This window comes from Scyliorhinus canicula, chromosome 15 (assembly GCF_902713615.1).
Source record: "Scyliorhinus canicula chromosome 15, sScyCan1.1, whole genome shotgun sequence".
Lineage (NCBI taxonomy): Eukaryota > Metazoa > Chordata > Chondrichthyes > Carcharhiniformes > Scyliorhinidae > Scyliorhinus > Scyliorhinus canicula.
The window spans coordinates 70,104,342-70,125,699 of record NC_052160.1 but is presented as its reverse complement, the minus strand read 5'-3'; the positions used below and the strand labels follow the sequence as shown (position 1 = coordinate 70,125,699).

The following is a 21,358-nucleotide window of genomic DNA, read 5'->3' as shown; positions in this document are numbered from 1 at the left end:
TTAGATGCTCTCCGAAATGGCCGAACAAGTTCAAGGGCAATTGGGGGTGGGCCGTTGTCGTCTCGCGCTCACCTCTGCTTCAGCCGTTCCTCCCGTCCTTTGCCTGTATTCTCATTGTTCTCTGTTCCTGGAGATGCCAAGTTCGTTATCGTATCCGTGCCCTCCTTCCGGCTGTCATTTCCCTGCTTCCCCTCTACCTCCCTGGTTCTCCTCTCTTGTTCCCTGTCCCCCCCCCCCCCCCCCCCAACCTCCCCCCCCCCCCCCCCTCCCCCCCCCCCCCCCCCCCCCTCCCTCCTGTGGTTCGCCTTTCTTTCCTCTTAGGTTTATCTGCGCCCCCCCCCCCCCCCCCCCCCCCCACCCCTTCCCGGTCTATCTCTCCCTCTCATGCTTTGGCTACTTTCTCCTGATTCTTGGCTACCTGCCAATTCTTCCGCTTGTTTGTTGGCCACAAACAGGTTCCGGAACAATTGGGTGAATGGCTCCCACGTTCTGTGGAAGCCGTCGCCTGACCCTCGGATGGCGAATTTGATTTTCTCCATTTGGAGAGATTCTCTCTGCCTTTTATGATGATTTAATTTTTGGTATAGAATCAGCTCTACCCCTCTTTTGACTATTTGTGCATCGCTAAAAGATTCCTGTGTTCTCTTTAATGTAATCTATTCTCCTTCACTGGTTATAACAAAGAGTACATTTTTTTCCACTTCAGAAAATTAACATTAGTTGTTTGGGAGCATATGGCAATTTAAGATTAGTGAGTTGCTCTGGTGCATTTTACACATTATATACATGGCCCATAAAATGTGCTCACAGAGTACAACTATCATTAGCTTGTTAGTGAGGAGAACTTTGAGGATTGAATGGACTGACATTGCCGAAGTTGGTTCTGCTTTGTTGGGCCTACGTCAAGAGGTCCATCCTTTCCTATCTTTAGTTTTGATGTTTGGTAGGTGATTGTTTTCAAAAGGGTCACTCACACAGCCACTTCAAAGATCAAGTATGTAATGAGCAGGGCTTGCATGCGGACCACAGGCTCATCGTCCTGAAGGGCATTCGTGAATTAACTCCGTTTTGATGACATTTGAGCTTTTGTGATTATTTTTCTGGTGCTAACACATGCAGTGAGTGAATTCAATTTCACAATTCTGCTGTTGGATTTACATAGGACTGGAGAAGGTCAATTCAGTCTCTCTACCTTGTTCCACCATTCAGTTAGATTGATAATTACCAAAATGTAATTTACCTGTCTTTTATTTATATCATTAGATACACTTACCTGTAATAAACATGTAATAATTTGGTCTTGAAAATTCCAATTGACCTTGCATCCACAGATGTTTTGGGGGAAGTCTGCATTTCTTATTGAAGAAATGCTTCCCTCTTTAACACCTCAATGTGTGAATGGCTCTCAATCTCCAACCTATATCTATGAAGCTGCTCTGTACTGTTTAGTGGCTTTCAACAATCATATTTCCATATCTACATTTTCAAACTAGTCTTCACATATGGTAACAATTGGAAATTGCATTTTACGTTGCAGGAGAAATGCAAGTATAAAAATTGGTAATTCTCTAGCTGTGAGCCAGGATTGTCAGTGAAATGCTTTGATCTACTTTGAGGTTGGTTGCCAACACTTTTTAAGAGACATGCATACCAAATATCCAAAATTAATGCACGGAAATTCCATTTTCATCAGATAAACTCTGTGATTCTCTCTGCCGTTTGAAGTCCTTATTGTTGTACTTGGCAAACAATTTTATTGGTGACTTACTGCAGCAAATGATTGCATCCTTGAAGATGTTTTTACAAAAATAGGCAAGGTATTTGGCACTTCAACTGCTCAGTCAAGAGCTAGGACAGGATTCTGTCAACACCAGTTTCTGGGATCTGCAGCACCTGTATCTACTGCTGTTAATGATTGGTTGTGGATTTTTCCAATTATTGCCAATAAGATGTAATAAACCGTAGGCAAAAAATTTTGCAGTCTCTCTCTTTACCTCTCTAAATACTGTTTATATAACCCTATGCCATCTGTCTTTGGGGTTTTCCCTCTCGCTTTGAGCCAAGGACATAACTCACAACTGCCTTGACATTGCTAAGCGAGGGCCATACACATTCCCACTCTCTCAAGACATCTCCTCTGAAAGCTTAGTTTTGAACAAAGATGACACCAACTAAATAATTCTCACTGTGCTCAACAGAGAAGTTGGGAAGGAAAGATGAAAAGATGTTTTGGGAAAAAAAACAATTATTGTATTTAACACGATTACATTGTAATTATTTGCACTCCTCTGTTTCCTGCAGGGTCTGTTCAAGGGTGTTGGTCAATTATTAAAACCAAAGGCCTTCCTCGTCACTTACGGGGTAAGTCATCCATGAGATTGGATTTGATGACAATGGAGATATTTATTGCCTCCGTCATATCCATCATTATCACGTTATTAATACAGGAAATAAATTATGTTTTACATTATTTTCTCTACCCCACAGTCATTTATTTTAAGAGAAGTGACGTACGACACTGTACTCCAAACGGAAGGAAGTTTATAATGCAAACACTGAGAGCCTTGTCGTGTGTCTTTGCGCAGGTTATTTTGAGTCTGAGTCATTGAACTAAATACATAAGCAGTACTGTAGGTGGAGTAAAGACAACCTTGAAACCTCAAATATTGAGAGTGATTCTCATGTTCCGCGTATATGTGGTGAGTGGGATATTGCCCTACTTGGTGTCATTGGTGGAAGCCTGAAAAATGTTGTTGATTAGGTGTCACAAAATTGGTGAGTTCTTCAACAGTGCAGATGGCATCTCATTGGATGAATCCAAGATGGCGCCGGAGAGAGGTGACTTCTTGCAAGCTGTGCCCAGCATACCCTCTAATTCTATCTTTTGCTCTCGTTCTATGCTTCTAAAACTTCATTCTAACTGTTTTAAACTCTCTAGCAATGTTATCTTTTCTCTACATCCTAGTTATGACTGTAACTCTGTAGTCCCTCCTTCCTTCCCTATGCATGGTATGCATTGTCTGTATAGCGTGCAAGAAACAACACTTTTCACTGTATACTAATACATGTGACAATAAATCAAATCAAATCAGGTGAATGGGGCAAGAACACATGCATGCTCCTCAGTAGAGCTGATCCTACAGGGACACTTTTGGAATGGTGTGATTTGGGGAAAGGGCCCATACAATCTTGTGGCACCATGTGGAGCATTCACCCTCTCAGTTCCATAAAAATCACATAAAGAAACGTGCATAGGAACAGGAATAGGCTGTTTAGTCCCTCAAGTTTGGACCTAATGGCCTGTATCCCTGAGCTTTAAAAGATGCAGCTGCAGATATGGTGGATTAATGGCTTTTGGCCTTCTAGAACTCACTGGATTCCAGTACAGTCTGTGTGGATTGGAAGGCAACAAAATATAACCCTGCTGTTCGAGAAAGAAGGGATAGAGAACAGGAGCTACAGACTGGTTAGCCTGACATCAGTCACAGGAAAATATTTTGGTCTATTATCAGCGACATGGTAACTTAGAAAATCATGATATGATTGGGCAAAGCTAGCACAGTTTATAAAACTGTTTTACAAATCTATTATAAAGTTCATTGACAAAATTTATCAGGGGCATATAATATATAAAAACAGAAAATCCTGGATAAACTCAGCAGGTCTGGCAGCACCTCTGGAGAGAGAAACAGAGTTAACGCTTTGAGTCCATATGTTATAACCCCCATGAGACCCACGGGGACGGCCTGATTGATCTACTCGTGGGGAAATACAGAGGCCCAACAGCGGGCTCGTTAATTCCCCAAGGTAAAAGACGGCCCATGAAAGAGCTGGCATCTCAGGATAGTCCCGGCTGGGATTTTGGAGTGTTGCTCAGTCGTTGTATTTCCTAACTATGAGTAGGAAATAAACTACTTTTGACTCCCCTTTTCAGGGCTCCTAATTGACTACAATACCATATAACCCTTCTACAGAATTTAGCATTTCATAAGGTGCCAAACAAGAAGTTATTACACAAAATTACGGCCTTTGGGAGTGGGGATAATATATCGGCATAGATTGAGGATTAGTTACTGATCAGAAAACCAAGAGTAGAAATAAACGAGTAATTTACGGGTTAGTAGGCTGTAACTGATGGTATACTGTTTAGTTCTCAGCTATTTTACATCACTTTACCAATGTTTACATCAATGATTTAGATGAGGGGACGAAAGGTAATATATCCAAATTTACTGATGATACAAAGCTAGGTGGGAAAGTAAGCCATGAGGAGGATGCAAAGAGATCTAGATAGGTTAAGTGAGTGAGAAAGAATGTTGCAAATGGAATATAATGTGGCGAGGTGGGAAGCTACCTACTTTGGAGAAATTATAAAGCAGAATGTTTTTTTTAATGGTGAGATACTGGTGGAATTTAAATTCAGTAGGGCAGCACAGTGGTTAGCACTGTTACTTCACAGCACCAGGTTCGATTCCCGGCTTGGGTCACCGTCTGTAAAGAGTGTGCACATTCTCCCAGTGTCTGCGTGGGTTTCCTCCAGATGCTCCGGTTTCCTCCCATAGGTCCCAAAAGACATGCCATTAGGTAATGTGGACATTTTGAATTCTCCCTGTGTACCCGAACAGGCGCCAGAAAGTGGCGACTAGGGCATTTTCACAGTGACCTCATTGCAGTGTTAATGTAAGCCGACTTGTGACAATAATAAAGATTATTAGTATTATTAAAAGCTAGTCTCAGTAATGGTGATCATGAAACCATTGTCGATTGTTGTAAAAACCCATCTGGTTCACTAATGCCCTTCAGAGAAGGAAATCTGCTGTCCTTACTTGGTCTGGCCTCCATGGGATTCCAGACCCACAGCAATGTGTTTGATTCTTAACTGTACTCTGAAATAGTCTACTCAGTTGAAGGGCAATTAGGGATGGGTAACAAATGCTGGCCCAGCCAGCGACACCCACAATCCATGAAAAAATACATTTAATTTATTTGAAATACATTAAAAAATATTCTTGGAACTCCTACTCCAGAGAACCATGCTTGATCAGTTGTTGGCTATATTTGTGACAGAGATGGATAGATTTTTGGACACTCAGGGAGTTTAGAGACAATGGATATGGTGGGAAGGTGTAGCTGAGATGTAAGATGGGGCATGATTGTATTAAGTGGTAGAGCAGTTCACTCCTATTTATTTTGTTATGCTCTTGGATCGTGACTGATCTGTACCCTAGTTCTGTTTTACCACCCCGTATCGCTTGAAACTCATGCCTTGAAAATTGAAATTGACTCCGCTTCCACCGCCTTTTGGGGAAGGGGGCCCTTCAGAATTTATATTCCCCTTAGAGTTTAAAAGCACTTAATTTTTCAATGTCCTTGCTCCAATTTTGAGATTGTGCCCCTTGTTCTGGGTTCCTCCACCAGAAGCAGTAGGTTTACTGTATCTGTACTCTCTGATCCCTTTATCAATGAACTCAGAAGTGGATATAATTTCTGCTGGCTACCGCACTAATATCAGCGCAAGCCATCTGAATCAGCCAAACCAGCACAAAAATTCCCAACATGGGTTATGCCCAAACCACTTGCCTCCATCTCTCCTGCTAACTTTGACGTTGGTTCAAGATTCAATTTGCCCGAATCAACCATCACCCTCAAAAATGGCCACATTCCCCAGCCGACATTGAGATTCCACCAGTTTGCTCCTGGTCTGGGAAAACCCCTGAAATTTCACTAATTTTCTTCGGAAGACGGGCAATAGTAGACATGTTTTTAAAAGTTTATATATTTACACACATTTAATTTAAAAACTTGCTGGTGTGCACCAATTATAATATTAAATGCTTGAGTATGGTTCTTTTAAGTCGTTTTTCAGCGATTTTATTTTGTGTTACTCAGAGGAAGTGGACGGGACACATATTCACTGTGCTTATATTTGGTGATAAAGCATAAAACAGTATTTTTAAAATTAGTTTATGGGATATGGGCATCACTGGCTAGGTCAGCATTTAAAGAACATAAGAACTAGGAGCAGGAGTAGGCCACCTGGCCCTTCGAGCTTGCTCCGCCATTCAATGAGATCATGGCTGATCTCTAGTGGACTCAGCTCCACTTTCCCGCCTGAACACCATAACCCTTTATTCCTTTATTCTTCAAAAAACTATCTAACTTTATCTTGAAAACATTTAATGAAGGAGCATCAACTGCTTCACTGGGCAGGGAATTCCATAGATTCACCACCCTTTGGGTGAAGGAGTTCTTACTAAACTCAGTCCTAAATCTACTTCCCCTTATTTTGAAGCTATGTCCCCTAGTTCTGCTTTCACCCGCTAGTGGAAACAACCTCCCCGCATCTATCCTATTTATTCCCTTCATAATTTTAAATGTTTCTATAAGATCCTTCTAAGTTCCAACGAGTACAGTCCCAGTCTACTCAACCTCTCCTTGTTATCCAACCCCCTCAACTCTGGGATTAACCTAGTGAATCTCCTCTGCACACCCTCCAGTGCCAGTACATCCTTTCTCAGGTAAGGAGACCAAAATTGAACACAATACTCCAGGTGTGGCCTCACTAACACCTTATAGAGTTGCAGTATACTGCCCGAGTCTTAAACTCCATCCCTCTAGCAATAAAGGACAAAACTCCATTTGCCTTCTTAATCACCTGTTGCACCTGTAAACCAACTTTTTGCGACTGATGCACTAGGACACCCAGGTCCCTCTGCACAGCAGCATGTTTTAATATTTTATAATTTAAATAATAATCCCTTTTGCTGTTATTCCTACCAAAATGGATAACCTCACATTTGTCAACATTATATTCCATCTGCCAGACCCTAGCGCCTAGCCCATTCACTTAAACTATCAAAATCCCTCTGCAGATTTCCAGTATCCTCTGCACTTTTTGCTTTACCACTCATCTTAGTGTCGTCTGCAAACTTGGACACATTGCACTTGGTCCCCAACTCCAAATCATCTATGTAAATTGTGAACAATTGTGGGCCCAACACTAATTTCTGAGGGACACCACTAGCTACTGATTGCCAACCAGAGAAACACCCATTAATCCCCACTCTTTGCTTTCTATTAATTAACCAATCCTATTTGTTACCCATTCCAAATTGCTCTTGAGAAGGTGGTAATAAGCTTCTTCGAATCCCAATCGTGCAGAAGGAAGGCATTTAACCCATCGGGTTTGCACTGACCCTCTGAAAGAGCCCCCTACCTAGGCCCACTCCCCCACCCTATCCCTGTAACCCCACATAACCTGCACATCTTTGGACTGTGGGAGGAAACCGGAGTACTCGGTGGAAAGCCCCGCAGACATGGGGAGAACGTGCAAACTCCACACAGTCATCCAAGGCCAGAAATGAACCGGGCTCTCTGACACTGTGAGACAAAGTGCTAACCACTGTGTCCCCCCCCCCCCCCCCCCCCCCCCCCCCCCCCCCCCCACTTACTGATTAAAATCTGTCTATCTCAGCTTTGAACATTCTTTAACAACTCGGCTTCTACATCCCTCTGCGGTAAAGAATTCCACAGATTCACTACCTTCTGAGAGAAGAAATGCCTCCTCGTCTCTGTCTTAAATGGGCGACCCCTTACACTGAGATTATGCCCTCTGGTCCTAGACTCTCCCTCAAGGGGAAACAACCTCTCAGCATTTGTGTCTTGGCTGAAACTGCTAATCCAGCATGAACCTGGAACTTTCTGGTCTGTATAGTTTATTTTCTCGCAGGGCAGTGCATTAAGAAGCCAAGAACAGACTTTATTTTGTAAAATTAGAATGATAATTTCTATTGGATCTTCAGTTTTCCTTCTTATAAATGTGCAGAATTTTCTGTTTTTTGAAGTTTATAAAAATAAATTTAGAGTATCCAATTTTTTTTAGTGTGGCCAATTCACCTGAAAATGAAATGAAAATCGCTTATTGTCACAAGTAGGCTTCAATGAAGTTACTGTGAAAAGCCCCTAGTGCCACATTCCGGCGCCTGTTCGGGGAGGCTGGTACGGGAATTGAACCGTGCTGCTGGCCTGCCTTGGTCTGCTTTCAAAGCCAGCGATTTAGCCCTGTGCTAAAGTGGGGATGTACCCTGCATATCTTTGGGTTGTGAGGGTGAGACCCACACAGACACATGCAAACTCACCACGGCCAGTGACCCGGGGCCGGGATCGAACCTGGGACCTCAGCGCCGTGAGGCAGCAGTGCTAACCACTGCGCCACTATGCGGTTCCTATTTTTTGAAGTTGACTGATTCCTTTTGCTAAAATTGTCAGTATGTAAAGAAAGCATTCACGCTCAAATGTTTCAATAGTGACTTTGAAACATTTTTAAAAGGTAATTTTGAAGCTAGACTTCCTCTTTAAGTTGTCAATTGCTACTTTGTTTCTCCACAATAGAACACTGAAGAAATTGGCAACATTTTAATACGGAAAGTTAATTTTACATATCTCTTCTCATTATGAGCCTTGGCTCTCTGCCCACTATTCTCGACTGAGCACAGCTCAGTCCTCAACCCCAGGTTCTGCAGCTTCTTGCCTATCTGCCCCCATTCCTTATCAGACATTCTTGTTCCATGAAGCCTACCAGCTGCTCCCAGCACAGCTCCTACGAATCATCCCCCCACCTTGCTCAAGTATTTCCCAAAGGCTATCTGCCAATTTCACCGCCTTTTTAAACCTCTTCCTTAAAATGCCCACCTTCAATGCCCGATTTTCCTTTTTTAACAAATGATCAACCTTCCTCTGACTTGTCTGCAAAATCCTTGAACCTATTTCTACCATGTTCTGTGCTGTTTTATGCCACAATGAAAAGTTAAAAATGAGGGCGGGATTCTCCGTCGGCCGAAGCCGAAAACGGGAAGTGCGATTAGGTGGAGAATCGGTTCCGATGCCGAAATAGCAGCGGGCACCAATTTGACGGCAAAACGCAATTCTCCCTCACCTTCACAGCGGCACCAATGCGTTCCGGAATGCATGTACAGTGAACACTGTTTGCATGTCATTAGTGGGCCTGACCACTCTGTGTTCTCCAGGGCCTCAGCGATTCTCCACCTCCGATGGGCCGAATTCCCGACGGCACCATTCACTTGTGCTTTTAAAAATCATGGGGCGGAATTCTCCGCTCCCCATGTGGCCTGGGAGAATCGCGGAGGGCCCCCCGACATTTTTTACGCCCCCCTGGCGCCCCCCCGTGGTTCTCCCCCGCCCCCCCGGGCTCGGAAAATCGGCGCTCACCGTTTTTCACTGCGAACGGCGATTCTCCGAGCCTGATGAGCCGAGCAGCCTGCCCTTCACGCCCGTTTCAACATGGCAGCAACCACACCTGGTCGCTACATTCGTGAAACGGGCGCCAGATGCCCGTTTGGGGCATCTAGGGGCCCGATTGGGACGGGAGCACCACGATTGTGCTCGGGAGGGGACAGGCCCGCGATCGGTCCCCACCGATCGTCGGACCAGCGTCCGAAACAGATGCACTCTTTCCCCTCCGCCGCCCGGCAAGATCAAGCCGCCACGTCTTGCCGGGCGGCTGAGGAGAAAGACGGCCACCGCGCATGCGCGGGTTTGTGCCGTCTGCGCGATGAAGTCAACCGCGCATGCGCGGGTTGGAACCGGCAACCCGCGCATGCGTGGATGACTTCACAAATGGGCCGGACCCGCGTCATTCTCGGCGCGACGAGGTCGCTGCCGAGAAAGACGGAGGCCTGCTCCTAGCCCCCCAGGTGGGGGTGAATTAGGTGCGGGGAGCGGGCTCCGAGTCCGTCGTCAACATCGGCCGAGTTCACGACGACCTTCACAAATTCGGCTCCCTGTGGAGAATTCCGCCCATGATGTGGAGATGCCGGTGTTGGACTGGGGTGAGCACAGCAAGAAGTCTTACAACACCAGGTTAAAGTCCAACTGCTTTGTTTCAAACACTAGCTTTCGGAACACTGCTCCTTCCTCAGGTGAACCACCCCACCCTCTGCCACACCCCCTACCACCCAACCGGCCGCCACCAGCTGGCGGTGCATCACCTGAGGAAGGAGCAGTGCTCCGAAAGCTAGTGTTTGAAACAAACCTGTTGGGTTTAAAAATCATGAAACCGGCATCGTGACTGATGAGGGAGAGAGAGGAGGTAGGACACGAGAGGCATGACTGTGGGCTGCCGGGCCGAACACTGGCCAGGCTGGCTGCAGGGGGAGGGGGTAATGGGGGAATGGGCCGAGTGACTGGGGTGATCCCCTACTGGATTGGGGCCGTCTCCAGGCACGGACCACCATTGCCGTGGCTTGCAAGGCAACCATCTTGCTGCCCACTGCACTGACCACCCACCTTAGCCCCGGGTTCTGCAGAGTGACACTGACCGTATGGGTGCTCCCACCACCCTACCCACTGCCATACCCCCCACCACCCAACCGGCCGCCACCAGCTGGCGGTGCATCACGCGGCCACTCAAGAGCAACGCCCACTTTCGCCCCTATGAGGGTGCCGTGCGGAGGCTGCGGAGTGTACTGCTCGCAAGGGTAGCGCCAGCTGACAGTACCGCTGGCAGCAGGGACAGGCGCCAGGGCCAGAGGCCCCCATGTTGCAGGGCATCTACGGGGCAAGGGTTGAGGAGATGGGGGGGGGCGGCGGGCAGAGTCCGCAGTGCCAAGCTGGGTCACAAGCCCATTGGACTTGTTTGGGCACGGGGTACGCACCATGCTAACATATCTTTCACCCCCTGCAGACAATGGACATTGGAATTCAACCAACAATGGTGGCCTTCGTGCTTGTCGTTGCAGCCCTGGGGGATGCCCTGCGGCTGGAGCTGCTTGAGGAGGAGGAAACTGGAGCAGCAAAGCGTGCCCCAGAGGAACAGGCAGCAGCCACCCAGGATGGAGAGCCAGCCGCCCAATAGGCTGAGGAGGAGGTGCAAAGGAAGCACCGCATGTGGTCTCGTGTGTACTGGCAACGCCTTTCATTCGAGGACCTACCGGACTGGGCATGCGGTCGAAGACTCAGGCTGAGCAGGGAGATAGTGTGACATGTCTGCCAGATGATGGCACACCTGGGACTGTGGGGGAATGGGGGCGGACACCTGCTCTCCGTGGTCATCCCGGTGACCCTGAACATTTATGCCACAGGATCCTTCCAGGCACCGAGCGAGTGGGGACCTATCCGGGATCTCTCAGAGCTCGGTGCATAGATGCATCTGCGCCGTCACGGTGGCCCAATATATCCATTTCTATGTGGACCGAGCCCCCCCAGGATGCCTGGGCAGTGGGGTTCGCTGCCATCGCCACCATGTCCCAGGTCCAGGAGGTGATCGATGGGATGCATGTTCCCCTATGAGCTCCTGCAGATGACCGGCCGCCCTACACAAACCGAAAGAGTTCCACTGGATGAAAGTGCAGCTGATATATGACCATCAGATGTGCATTATGCACGTCTGTGCCTGATACACTGGCAGTATGCACGATGTCTTCATCCTAGCATACGCGACAACATGTTCGAGACATACACTGGCTAGGGGGGTTGAGTTCTGAGCAACAGGGGTTATAGGGCCATGGACACTGCATCCCGGGCCCCCACCCCTAAACACACACACCTGCATTCCCCTCCGTGATGTATACCTGCCGCACTCAGGGTGCAGGCCCTGATTTGGCAGCAACACCTGTTCTGGTCCTTGGGATGGGGATGATGACAACCCGCTCTGTTATGAACTCTGGTGCTCTGCATTGTTTGGCAACATCTGATTCCTGCCCATGGTAGCACTTTCCAGCGTCCACCTGGGTGATCCCTGCATACGAGCTGGCCATTCCTATCAAATCCCTGGGGAGGGACTATCGGTGGGGACTGGGGGGGAAGGGTGAGAAGCCCATTCTATCCACAAGCCCCCCCCCCCCCCCACTCCTCTCTGGTCAGAACAGTGCAGACCAGCCCACCCTTCAGACCCATCTAACAGAGCACTGAGGCAGCTTGTAACAGTGTTAACTGGTGTTTAATGTGCACAACTATTTACAGATACGTGCTCTAGCCCCATAACTAAAGTGTGCCCTGCACCCGTGCCAACGTTTAAAAAAATTTAGAGTACCCAATTAATTTTTTCCAATTAAGTGCCAATTTAGTGTGTTCAATGCACCAACCTTGCACATATTTGGGTTGTGGGGGCGAAACCCACGCAAATACGGGGAGAATGTGCAAACTCCACACGGACAGTGACCCAGAGCCGGGATCGAACCTGGGACCTCAGCGCCGTGAGACTGCAGTGCTAACCCACTGAGCCACCGTGCTGCCCTGCACCCGTGCCAACTTAACTGTTGTCTAACTTTATGGCCTTACGGGCCCTAACGCTACGTCCAGGTGTCCTGTTATGCTCTTGGCGTAGCATAAGCTGCTTCCTTGATGTTCACTCTGACAAAGGAAGGTTCAGACGTGGAGATAACTTCAGCACGTTTATTGAACTATTTACAATTCTCCTACTCGGATTTGCCACTTCTGTTAATCCTTCTATAGCTACTCAGACTGACGAACCAGTCTGCTACAATCCAGGTGGTGGGTGTGATGTTGAATCAACCCTGTGTCTGAACTCACTAAGTGTCTCCACTGGAAAGAGGAAGTTCATGTGTGCTGTATCCTTTATATATGGGTTGGTGTAATGCCCCCCTGTGGTAGTGTCACCTCTGTGTGTATCGTGAATGCCCATTGGTTGTGTCTGTATGTCATGTCTCTGGTGCTCCCTCTAGTGTCTAGCTAGTCTACGTGTAGTTACATTAACACCTTGTGTATCTACAGTGATGCATATCACCACAAACGCTACGTCCAGGTGGATGCCCAGATGGTACATCAGTAGTGGAGGCAGCCTGCTGTGATTCCTGCCCTGTGACCTGGGTCCCTATTGGTGGGCGTCGTCTGGGGCGACGAGGCCTGGATGGGTCCAGCTGTTGCTCAGGTGGATCCCAGGTCTCATGGTTCTGTCCTGTTTTGCCCGCCGGCCACCAGATGCGCCAGGGTCGGGGATTCCGAGATGCTGTGGTGTTCCAGCATCTCCTCTGTAGGTGTCACCGGCACTGGCCCCATCACCTCCTTCTTCCTTGGGGTGCCCCCGGGCTACTCCATGGGACAGGGGTGCAAGCGGAGCTATCCCCTGAGACTCCCTCGCCACCTGGTGCTTCCAGTCCTGGAGGCCCGCTCTGGTCTCAACCAGGGTCTGCATGCTGGTGGTCATGGAGCACAGGGAGTGGACCATCGCCATCTGGGACTGCGCCACCTCACCCATTGATGGGTGCCACTACCTTCTGGGTCTGTGCCACATCAGCCAGTAACTGCACCACTTCCCTCTGGGACTGGGCCACCTCCTGTGTCTGCGCTACATTGGCCAGTGCCTGGGCTGTGCCGCCAATGTTCTCAGCCATAGTCCACTGTGATTGGGCCATGCTCAGAAGCGCCGAGGCAATATCTCAGCCCGCACCAGCACAGAGTGCACCAGATCCTGGACATGCTGATAGACAGCCGCGACCCTCGTCCCCAATGGCTCCACTGTGGGCGCCACCTGAATGATGTTGGCCTGTGTGGCACGCATGGTTGGCACCATAGCCTGCTCCTGCATGCAGTTGCACAATTACAGCTGTGCCTGCAGATGCTGGATGCTCGCTGACGACCGCTCATGCAGTCCCTGGCTCTGCGACTGCATCGCCACAATCAATGGTACTGTCCAGTCCAGAACCCGAGGCCCATCTGGACGGCAGCTTTTTCCTGGGGTTGGCCCATCCTCCGATCGTCCACCCGTTCAGGGGTTCCTAACTCCACCTGCTGTACCAGAGCAGCTGTGTGGTGCACACCAGATTGTGTCCCAGGAGCCTCTTCACTAAAGTGCTCAACCAAGGTGTGTGACTCTGGGATGGTGGAGGGTGTTGGAGACAGCTGTGACGTGAAATCAGTGTCAGCCCCAGACTCAAGCTCCGGGTGTCTTCGGTCTCAAGTCCATGACTGCCATCCTTGCTGCTCTCCTCATCGCTGCTTGGCATCTGGGCCTCCGGCTGTGGCACTGGCTGGGGGGCGGGGGACACCAGATGGATCCGTCCCATCACCAGCACGTCCTGCAAGACACAAGACAAGATGCAATATTAGGCCGTTGGGGGTGGATGGGGTGAGGTGAGGGTGATGGTTTGGGGGGTAGTTGACACCTTTCTCATGAACTGCAACTCAGCAGGGTCTCACTTCCTCACCCACGGCCGATCTCCACCCCTCCGACTTCCCTTTCCTCTGGGCTGCCAACCATGTCCAGGGCCCTTGCTCAGCCACGGTGAGGGCCCGCATCTCCCTCCAGTTTTCTCCCGCTACTGGTCTTCTCTGGAGGGGGGGGGGGGGAACGGAAAACAGCAGTGTTAGACACAACCTGGTGGTCTCAGTGGCCAGGGCACCTGTCGATGGCGTATGGGTGCTGACATGTGGTGCAGGGTGGGGTTTGGCTGCCCTCTTGGTGGGGGGGGATGTTAGGATTACGGACGTTTGGGAGGGGGGGTTAGTGCCAGGGGAACAGTGTTGCCGTGAGGAGGTTGTGTGGTTTTTTACGGCATTACTGGCCGGTCCGGATGGTGTTGCTGGTGGCACGCATTGCCTCTGCAACCTACGCCCAGCATGGCAAATGGTGGTAGCCTCCTTCCCGGGCCGGGGTACAAAGTGGCCTTTCCTCCACCGCATCCAGCATGGTCTCCAGCTCGAGGTCTGTAAATTATGGAGGCGCGCATCTTGCTGCCAATTTGTTGGCTGGGATGGTGTGCGTGGGGAGTGAAGTGTGTATATGCGGCTCCAGCTTGTCAGCCTCCTGAGTGTCAATCGTGAATCTGACAAATCCCCCATCATTTCTCATTTGAGTCGATCGTGGTCCACGTGGCACCGTTTCTAGCCCCTCAACAGTCGCTGAATTGGTCTAGCTGCGGCACCAGTTCTGCTCTCGTGGAAGTCCACAAATCCTGCCCTGGCTTCAACACTTAGGCCGGGATTCTCCGCTATCTGGCGGGGAGGGCCATACTGGCGGCGAGGAGTGGCGTGAACCACTCCGGCGTCTGGCCGCCCGAAAAGTGCGGAATCCTCCACACCTTCAGAGGCAAGGCTGACGACGGCAGGGTTAGCGCTGTGCCAACCGGCACCGAATTCACTGATTGGCGCAGGAGCGCCAGTGTGTTCTGGCGTGATCCCAGCGCAGGCGCAAGGGTTTTCTTCTCCATGTCGGCCATGGCGGACCGTTACAGCGGCCGGCGCGGAAGGTAAGCGTGCCCCCATGGCACAGGCCCGCCCCCAGATCCCCCCCCCCCCCCCCAGGACTCCGCAGGTCACCCGCAGAGCCAGGTCCTGCCGGTAAAGACCTCGTTTGATTTACGCCGGCGCGACTGTCCAATATTTATGCCTCAATCAATTTCAGAAAAAAACGATGATCTGGTGAGCATCACACTGCTGTTTGTGGGAGCTGTCTGTGTGCAAAGTGGTTGCTGCATCTCCTACATTGTAACAATGATCCCACTTGGCTGTAAAGCACTTTGAGATATAATGAGGTTGTGAAGAGTATAAATGAATGTGGTTTTTTTTAGCATGCATGGAAGTACAGAATAACGATTAACATGCTAATATTATTTCCTGCCTTAAAATGCAAAACACTGGAGCTCTGCGCATGCTGCCCATTTAGATACAGCAAGACGGTCAGTTCCTTTTAACTTTTTGCTTTCTGTTCAGTCAAGTCTGTATCCCCAATATCCTTAATCCTGATGATGCTCATTTGCAGCAGAATTTATTAACTAGTGATGAACATTTACTCACTACTACTACCATGCAGAAAACGTTGCCAATGCGAGGCTCATTCAGTGGGACCTCAAGATGGCTGTGTGAAATGGGAGGCAAATTACACCAGAGCAGTAAACTCTTGAGGTTGGGCTAATGTGTATTTCCAGAAAGGAAATAGTTTCTCAGCAACTAAGTGGTTTAACCCAGTGTTTTTCAATTTTTTTTGCCTGGGATCCATTTTTACCAATCGGCCATCCTTCAGGACCCATAACAGCAGACCTTAACGACCCACCATTTTCTCTTACCTTTAATGTGCGAGGAGAGCCTGGGCTTATCTTCTATAGTCTAGAGTAGCGAAGAATGAGAAATGACCTCATTGAAACAGGCATTATTCTCTCAGGACTCTACAGAGCAGATGCAGAATGTAATTTTTCCTCAAATGGGTGGTTTACAGCTTGGGGATATAATCTGCAAATTACAACGCGATGATTTTAGACAGAGATGAGGAGGAATTACTTAACTCAAAAGTCTTCTGAATCTTTTTAATCTCTAAAATTGACTATCAAAGAGAATTCTGCAGGCTCAGCCATTGAACATATTCAAGACAGATGCAGGAAGACTTGAATTAAATTGAATTTTAAAAAAAATTTCTTCTGGGTCAGCGCACTGACGTCAGGAGGAAGTGGTGTTTCTCTCTGGGGTCCGGGCATGCGCACTAATGAGCGAGCAGGCGCGCGCAACGTGGCCGCAATTTTAAAAAGCCGGCTGCTGCGGCTGTTGCACCTGAATTCACGCGATTGGGAACGCCGCGATGGATGGCTCCAAGACCCTCCCAACACCCGCCCCCGACCCACACGCGGGGTCGCAACCCCCACTTTGAAAATGCCTGGTGTAACCTAACAGAGTGCTGGTGTCTAACGCTCAGCACCCAGAATCAAGTTTTTTTAAATTTCCGCACGAATGTGAGGCAGAACAAATTTCACCTGCCTCTCTGATTCAGCATGTTTTGGGATGCTGCCAATTTGTGTAAAATCTCCAAGGCAACTGGGAGCTAAACGCTTGTATAATCCGGGGGATGTACTAGCTTCATTGCACCTGCCTTATTGCAGGTGGGCCACTGCTCTGCTTTTCACATCTGCCAGTGCCATTCATCTGTTATCAGATCAGTAAATCAGGCTAGCTGTCTCCATGACAACGCAGGCTTGACCTCCAGCCCACAAAGGAACACCAAACTGAGGTTTTCTTTTTGCAACCGTTCTTTTTTTAAATAAATTTAGAGCACCCAATTATTTTTTCCAATTAAGGGACAATTTAGCGTGGCCAATCCACATAGCCTGCACATCTTTGGTTGTTGGGGTGAGACCCATGAAGACACGGCGAGAATGTGCAAACTCCACACGGACAGTGATCCGGGGCCAGGATCGAATCCGGGTCCTCCGCACCATAGGCAGCAGTGCGAACTACTGCTTTGCAACCGTACTTAGCTAAGCCAACTCTACCAGCAGCTATCGTAATGACACCGTATCATAGAATCTCTACAGTGCAGAAGGAGGCCATTTGACCCATCATGTCTGCACTAACCCAACGAAAGAGCATCCTACCCAGGCCCAATCTCCAGTCTAACCTTTGGACACTTAGGGGCAGTTTAGCATGGCCAATCCACCCAACCTGCACATCTTTGGATTGTGGGAGGAAACCGGAGCACCCGGAGGAAACCCATGCAGACACAGGGAGAATATGCAAACTCCACACAGACAGTCATCCAAGGCAGGAATCAAACCGTGTCCCTGGCACTGTGAGGAGGCAGTGTTAACCACTGTGCCACCATGCCACCCATCATTTCGTTAGCAAACGTGACACCACTGTTTAAGATAGGAGGTAGGCAGAAAGCGGGTAATTATAGGCCAGTTAGCTTAACTTCGGTAGAAGGGAAGATGCTGAAATCTAATATCAAGGAAGAAATAGAGAGGCATCTGGATGGAAATTGTCCTATTGGGCAGTCACAGCTTGGGTTTATAAAGGGCAGGTCGTGCCTAACTAATTTAGTGGAATTTTTTGAGGGCATTACCAGTGCGGTAGATAACGGGGAGCCAATGGATGTAGTATATCTGGATTTCCAGAAAGCTTTTGATAAGGTGCTGCATAAGATAAAGATGCATGGCATTAAGGGTAAAGTAGTAGCATGGATAGAGGATTTGTTAATGAATGGAAAGCAAAGAGTGGGGATTAATGGGTATTTGATTAATGGTACAGCAGTTATCATGGGGGATTTTAATCTACATGTCGATTGGTATAACCAGGTTGGTCAAGGCAACCGTGAGGAGGAGTTTATAGAATGTATCCGCGATAGTTTCCTAGAACAGTATGTAATGGAACCTACGAGGGAACAAGCGGTCCTAGATCTTGTCCTGTGTAATGAGACAGGATTGATTCATGATCTCATAGTTAGGGATCCTCTCGGAAGGAGCGATCACAATATGGTGGAATTTAAAATACAGATGGAGGGTGAGAAAGTAAAATCAAATACTAGTGTTTTGTGTTTAAACAAAGGAGATTACAAGGGGATGAGAGAAGAACTAGCTAAGGTAGACTGGGAGCTAAGACTTTATGGTGGAACAGTTGAGGAACAGTGGAGAACCTTCCAAGCGATTTTTCACAGTGCTCAGCAAAGGTTTATACCAACAAAAAGGAAGGACGGAAGAAAGAGGGAAAATCGACCGTGGATATCTAAGGAAATAAGGGAGAGTATCAAATTGAAGGAAAAAGCATATAAAGTGGCAAAGATTGCTGGGAGATTAGAGGACTGGGAAATCTTTAGGGGGCAACAGAAAGCTACTAAAAAAGCTATAAAGAAGAGTAAGATAGAGTATGAGAGTAAACTTGCTCAGAATATAAAAACAGACAGTAAAAGTTTTTACAAATATATAAGACAAAAAAGAGTGGCTAAGGTAAATATTGGTCCTTTAGAGGGTGAGAAGGGAGTTTTAATAATGGGAAATGAGGAAATGGCTGAGGAACTGAACAGGTTTTTTGGGTCGGTCTTCACAGTGGAAGACACAAATAATATGCCAGCGACTGATAGAAATGAGGCTATGACAGGTGAGGACCTTGAGAGGATTGTTATCACTAAGGAGGGAGTGATGGGCAAGCTAATGGGGCTAAAGGTAGACGAGTCTCCTGGCCCTGATGGAATGCATCCCAGAGTGCTAAAAGAGATGGCTAGGGAAATTGCAGATGCACTAGTGATAATTTACCAAAATTCACTAGACTCTGGGGTGGTCCCGGTGGATTGGAAATTAGCAAACGTGACCCCACTGTTTAAAAAAGGAGGTAGGCAGAAAGCAGGAAGTTATAGGCCAGTGAGTTTAACTTCGGTAATAGGGAAGATGCTGGAACCTGTCATCAAGGAAGAAATTGCGAGGCATCTGGATAGAAATTGTCCCATTGGGCAGACGCAGCATGGGTTCGTTAAAGGCAGGTCATGCCTAACTAATTTAGTGGAATTTTTTGAGGACATTACCAGTGCAGTAGATAACGGGGAGCCGATGGATGTGGTATGTCTGGATTTCCAGAAAGCCTTTGACAAGGTGCCACACAAAAGGTTGCTGCATAAGATAAAGATGCATGGCATTAAGGGTAAAGTAGTTGCATGGATAGAGGATTGGTTAATTAATAGAAAGCAAAGAATTGGGATAAATGGGTGTTTCTCTGGTTGGCAATCAGTAGCTAGTGATGTCCCTCAGGGATCCGTGTTGGGCCCACAATTGTTCACAATTTACATTGATGATTTGGAGTTGGGGACCAAGGGCAATGTGTCCAAGTTTGCAGATGACACTAAGATGAGTGGTAAAGCGAAAAGTGCAGAGGATACTGGAAGTCTGCAGAGGGATTTGGATAGGTTAAGTGAATGGGCTCGGGTCTGGCAGATGGAATACAATGTTGACAAATGTGAGGTTATCCATTTTGGTAGGAATAACAGCAAACGGGATTATTATTTAAACGATAAAATATTAAAGCATGCCGCTGTTCAGAGAGACTTGGGTGTGCTAGTGCATGAGTCACAGAAGGTTGGTTTACAAGTGCAACAGGTGATTAAGAAGGCAAATGGAATTTTGTCCTTCATTGCTAGAGGGATGGAGTTTAAGACTAGGGAGGTTATGTTGCAATTGTATAAGGTGTTAGTGCGGCCACACCTGGAGTATTGTGTTCAGTTTTGGTCTCCTTACTTGAGAAAGGACGTACTGGCGCTGGAGGGTGTGCAGAGGAGATTCACTTGGTTAATCCCAGAGCTGAAGGGGTTGGATTATGAGGAGAGGTTGAGTAGACTGGGACTGTACTCGTTGGAATTTAGAAGGATGAGGGGGGATCTTATAGAAACATTTAAAATTATGAAGGGAATAGATAGGATAGATGCGGGCAGGTTGTTTCCACTGGCGGGTGACAGCAGAACTAGGGGGCATAGTCTCAAAATAAAGGGAAGTAGATTTAGGACTGAGTTTAGGAGGAACTTCTTCACCCAAAGGGTTGTGAATCTATGGAATTCCTTGCCCAGTGAAGCAGTTGAGGCTCCTTCATTACATGTTTTTAAGGTAAAGATAGATAGTTTTTTGAAGAATAAAGGGATTAAGGGTTATGGTGTTCGGGCCGGAAAGTGGAGCTGAGTCCACAAAAGATCAGCCATGATCTAATTGAATGGCGGAGCAGGCTCGAGGGGCCAGATGGCCTACTCCTGCTCCTAGTTCTTATGTTCTTATGTTCTCTGGTTGGCAATCAGTAGCTAGTGGTGTCCCTCAGGGTTCAGTGTTGGGCCCACGATTGTTCACAATTTCCATAGATGATTTGGAGTTGGGGACCAAGTGCAATGTGTCCAAGTTTGCAAATGACACTAAAATAAGTGGTAAAGCAAAAAGTGCAGAGGATACCAGAAGTCTGCAGAGGGATTTTGATAGTTTAAGTGAATGATCTAGGGTCTGGCAGATGGAATACAATGTTGACAGATATGAGGTTATCCATTTTGGTAGGAATAATATCAAAAGGAATTATTATTTAGATGATAAAATATTAAAGCATGCCGCTGTGCAGAGAAAGAAGTCTTACAACACCAGGTTAAAGTCCAACAGGTTTGTTTCAAACACGAGCTTTCGGAGCACGGCTCCTTCTTCAGGTGCTGCCATAGTGGAGCTTAGTGCTGCAACCAACATCCTCTCTTAGCCCTACTCAGCTGATCATGTTAAACTGCAGGAAGGATCCCTGCCAGCCCACAGTTAACGGGATAGTCAACGACTTGCAGATTAGTCGCGAGTTGATTTTGTCTAGCTGACACTTTAACAGAACGTACCAAACATTTGTAACCTTAAACTTGCCGGCTTCTGCTGGGATTGGTGTGGCAGGTACTGAAGGAGATCTTGCCAATCTGTTAGAACATAGAACATAGAACAGTACAGCACAGAACAGGCCCTTCGGCCCTCGATGTTGTGCCGAGCCATGATCACCCTACTCAAACCCACGTATCCACCCTATACCCATAACCCAAAAACAAGACTTCTCAGACATGGGCATACTAATAGACATTCCCAACGCAACAGAAAGGACTTGGGGATTAAAAGTAGAGCATTCAGTGCAG

General features: G+C 47.8%; 1 protein-coding gene across 1 annotated transcript in view; it reads left to right on the top strand.

Moving 5' to 3' along the window:
- The window catches only part of mettl26 (methyltransferase like 26), a 55,922-nt gene that overhangs the window by 14,518 nt on the left and 20,046 nt on the right, over positions 1-21,358 (top strand). The window contains exon 3 of the mRNA XM_038820439.1: positions 2,302-2,361. Coding sequence (XP_038676367.1) covers positions 2,302-2,361 — 60 coding nt within the window. The remainder of the gene's footprint in view (positions 1-2,301; positions 2,362-21,358) is intronic.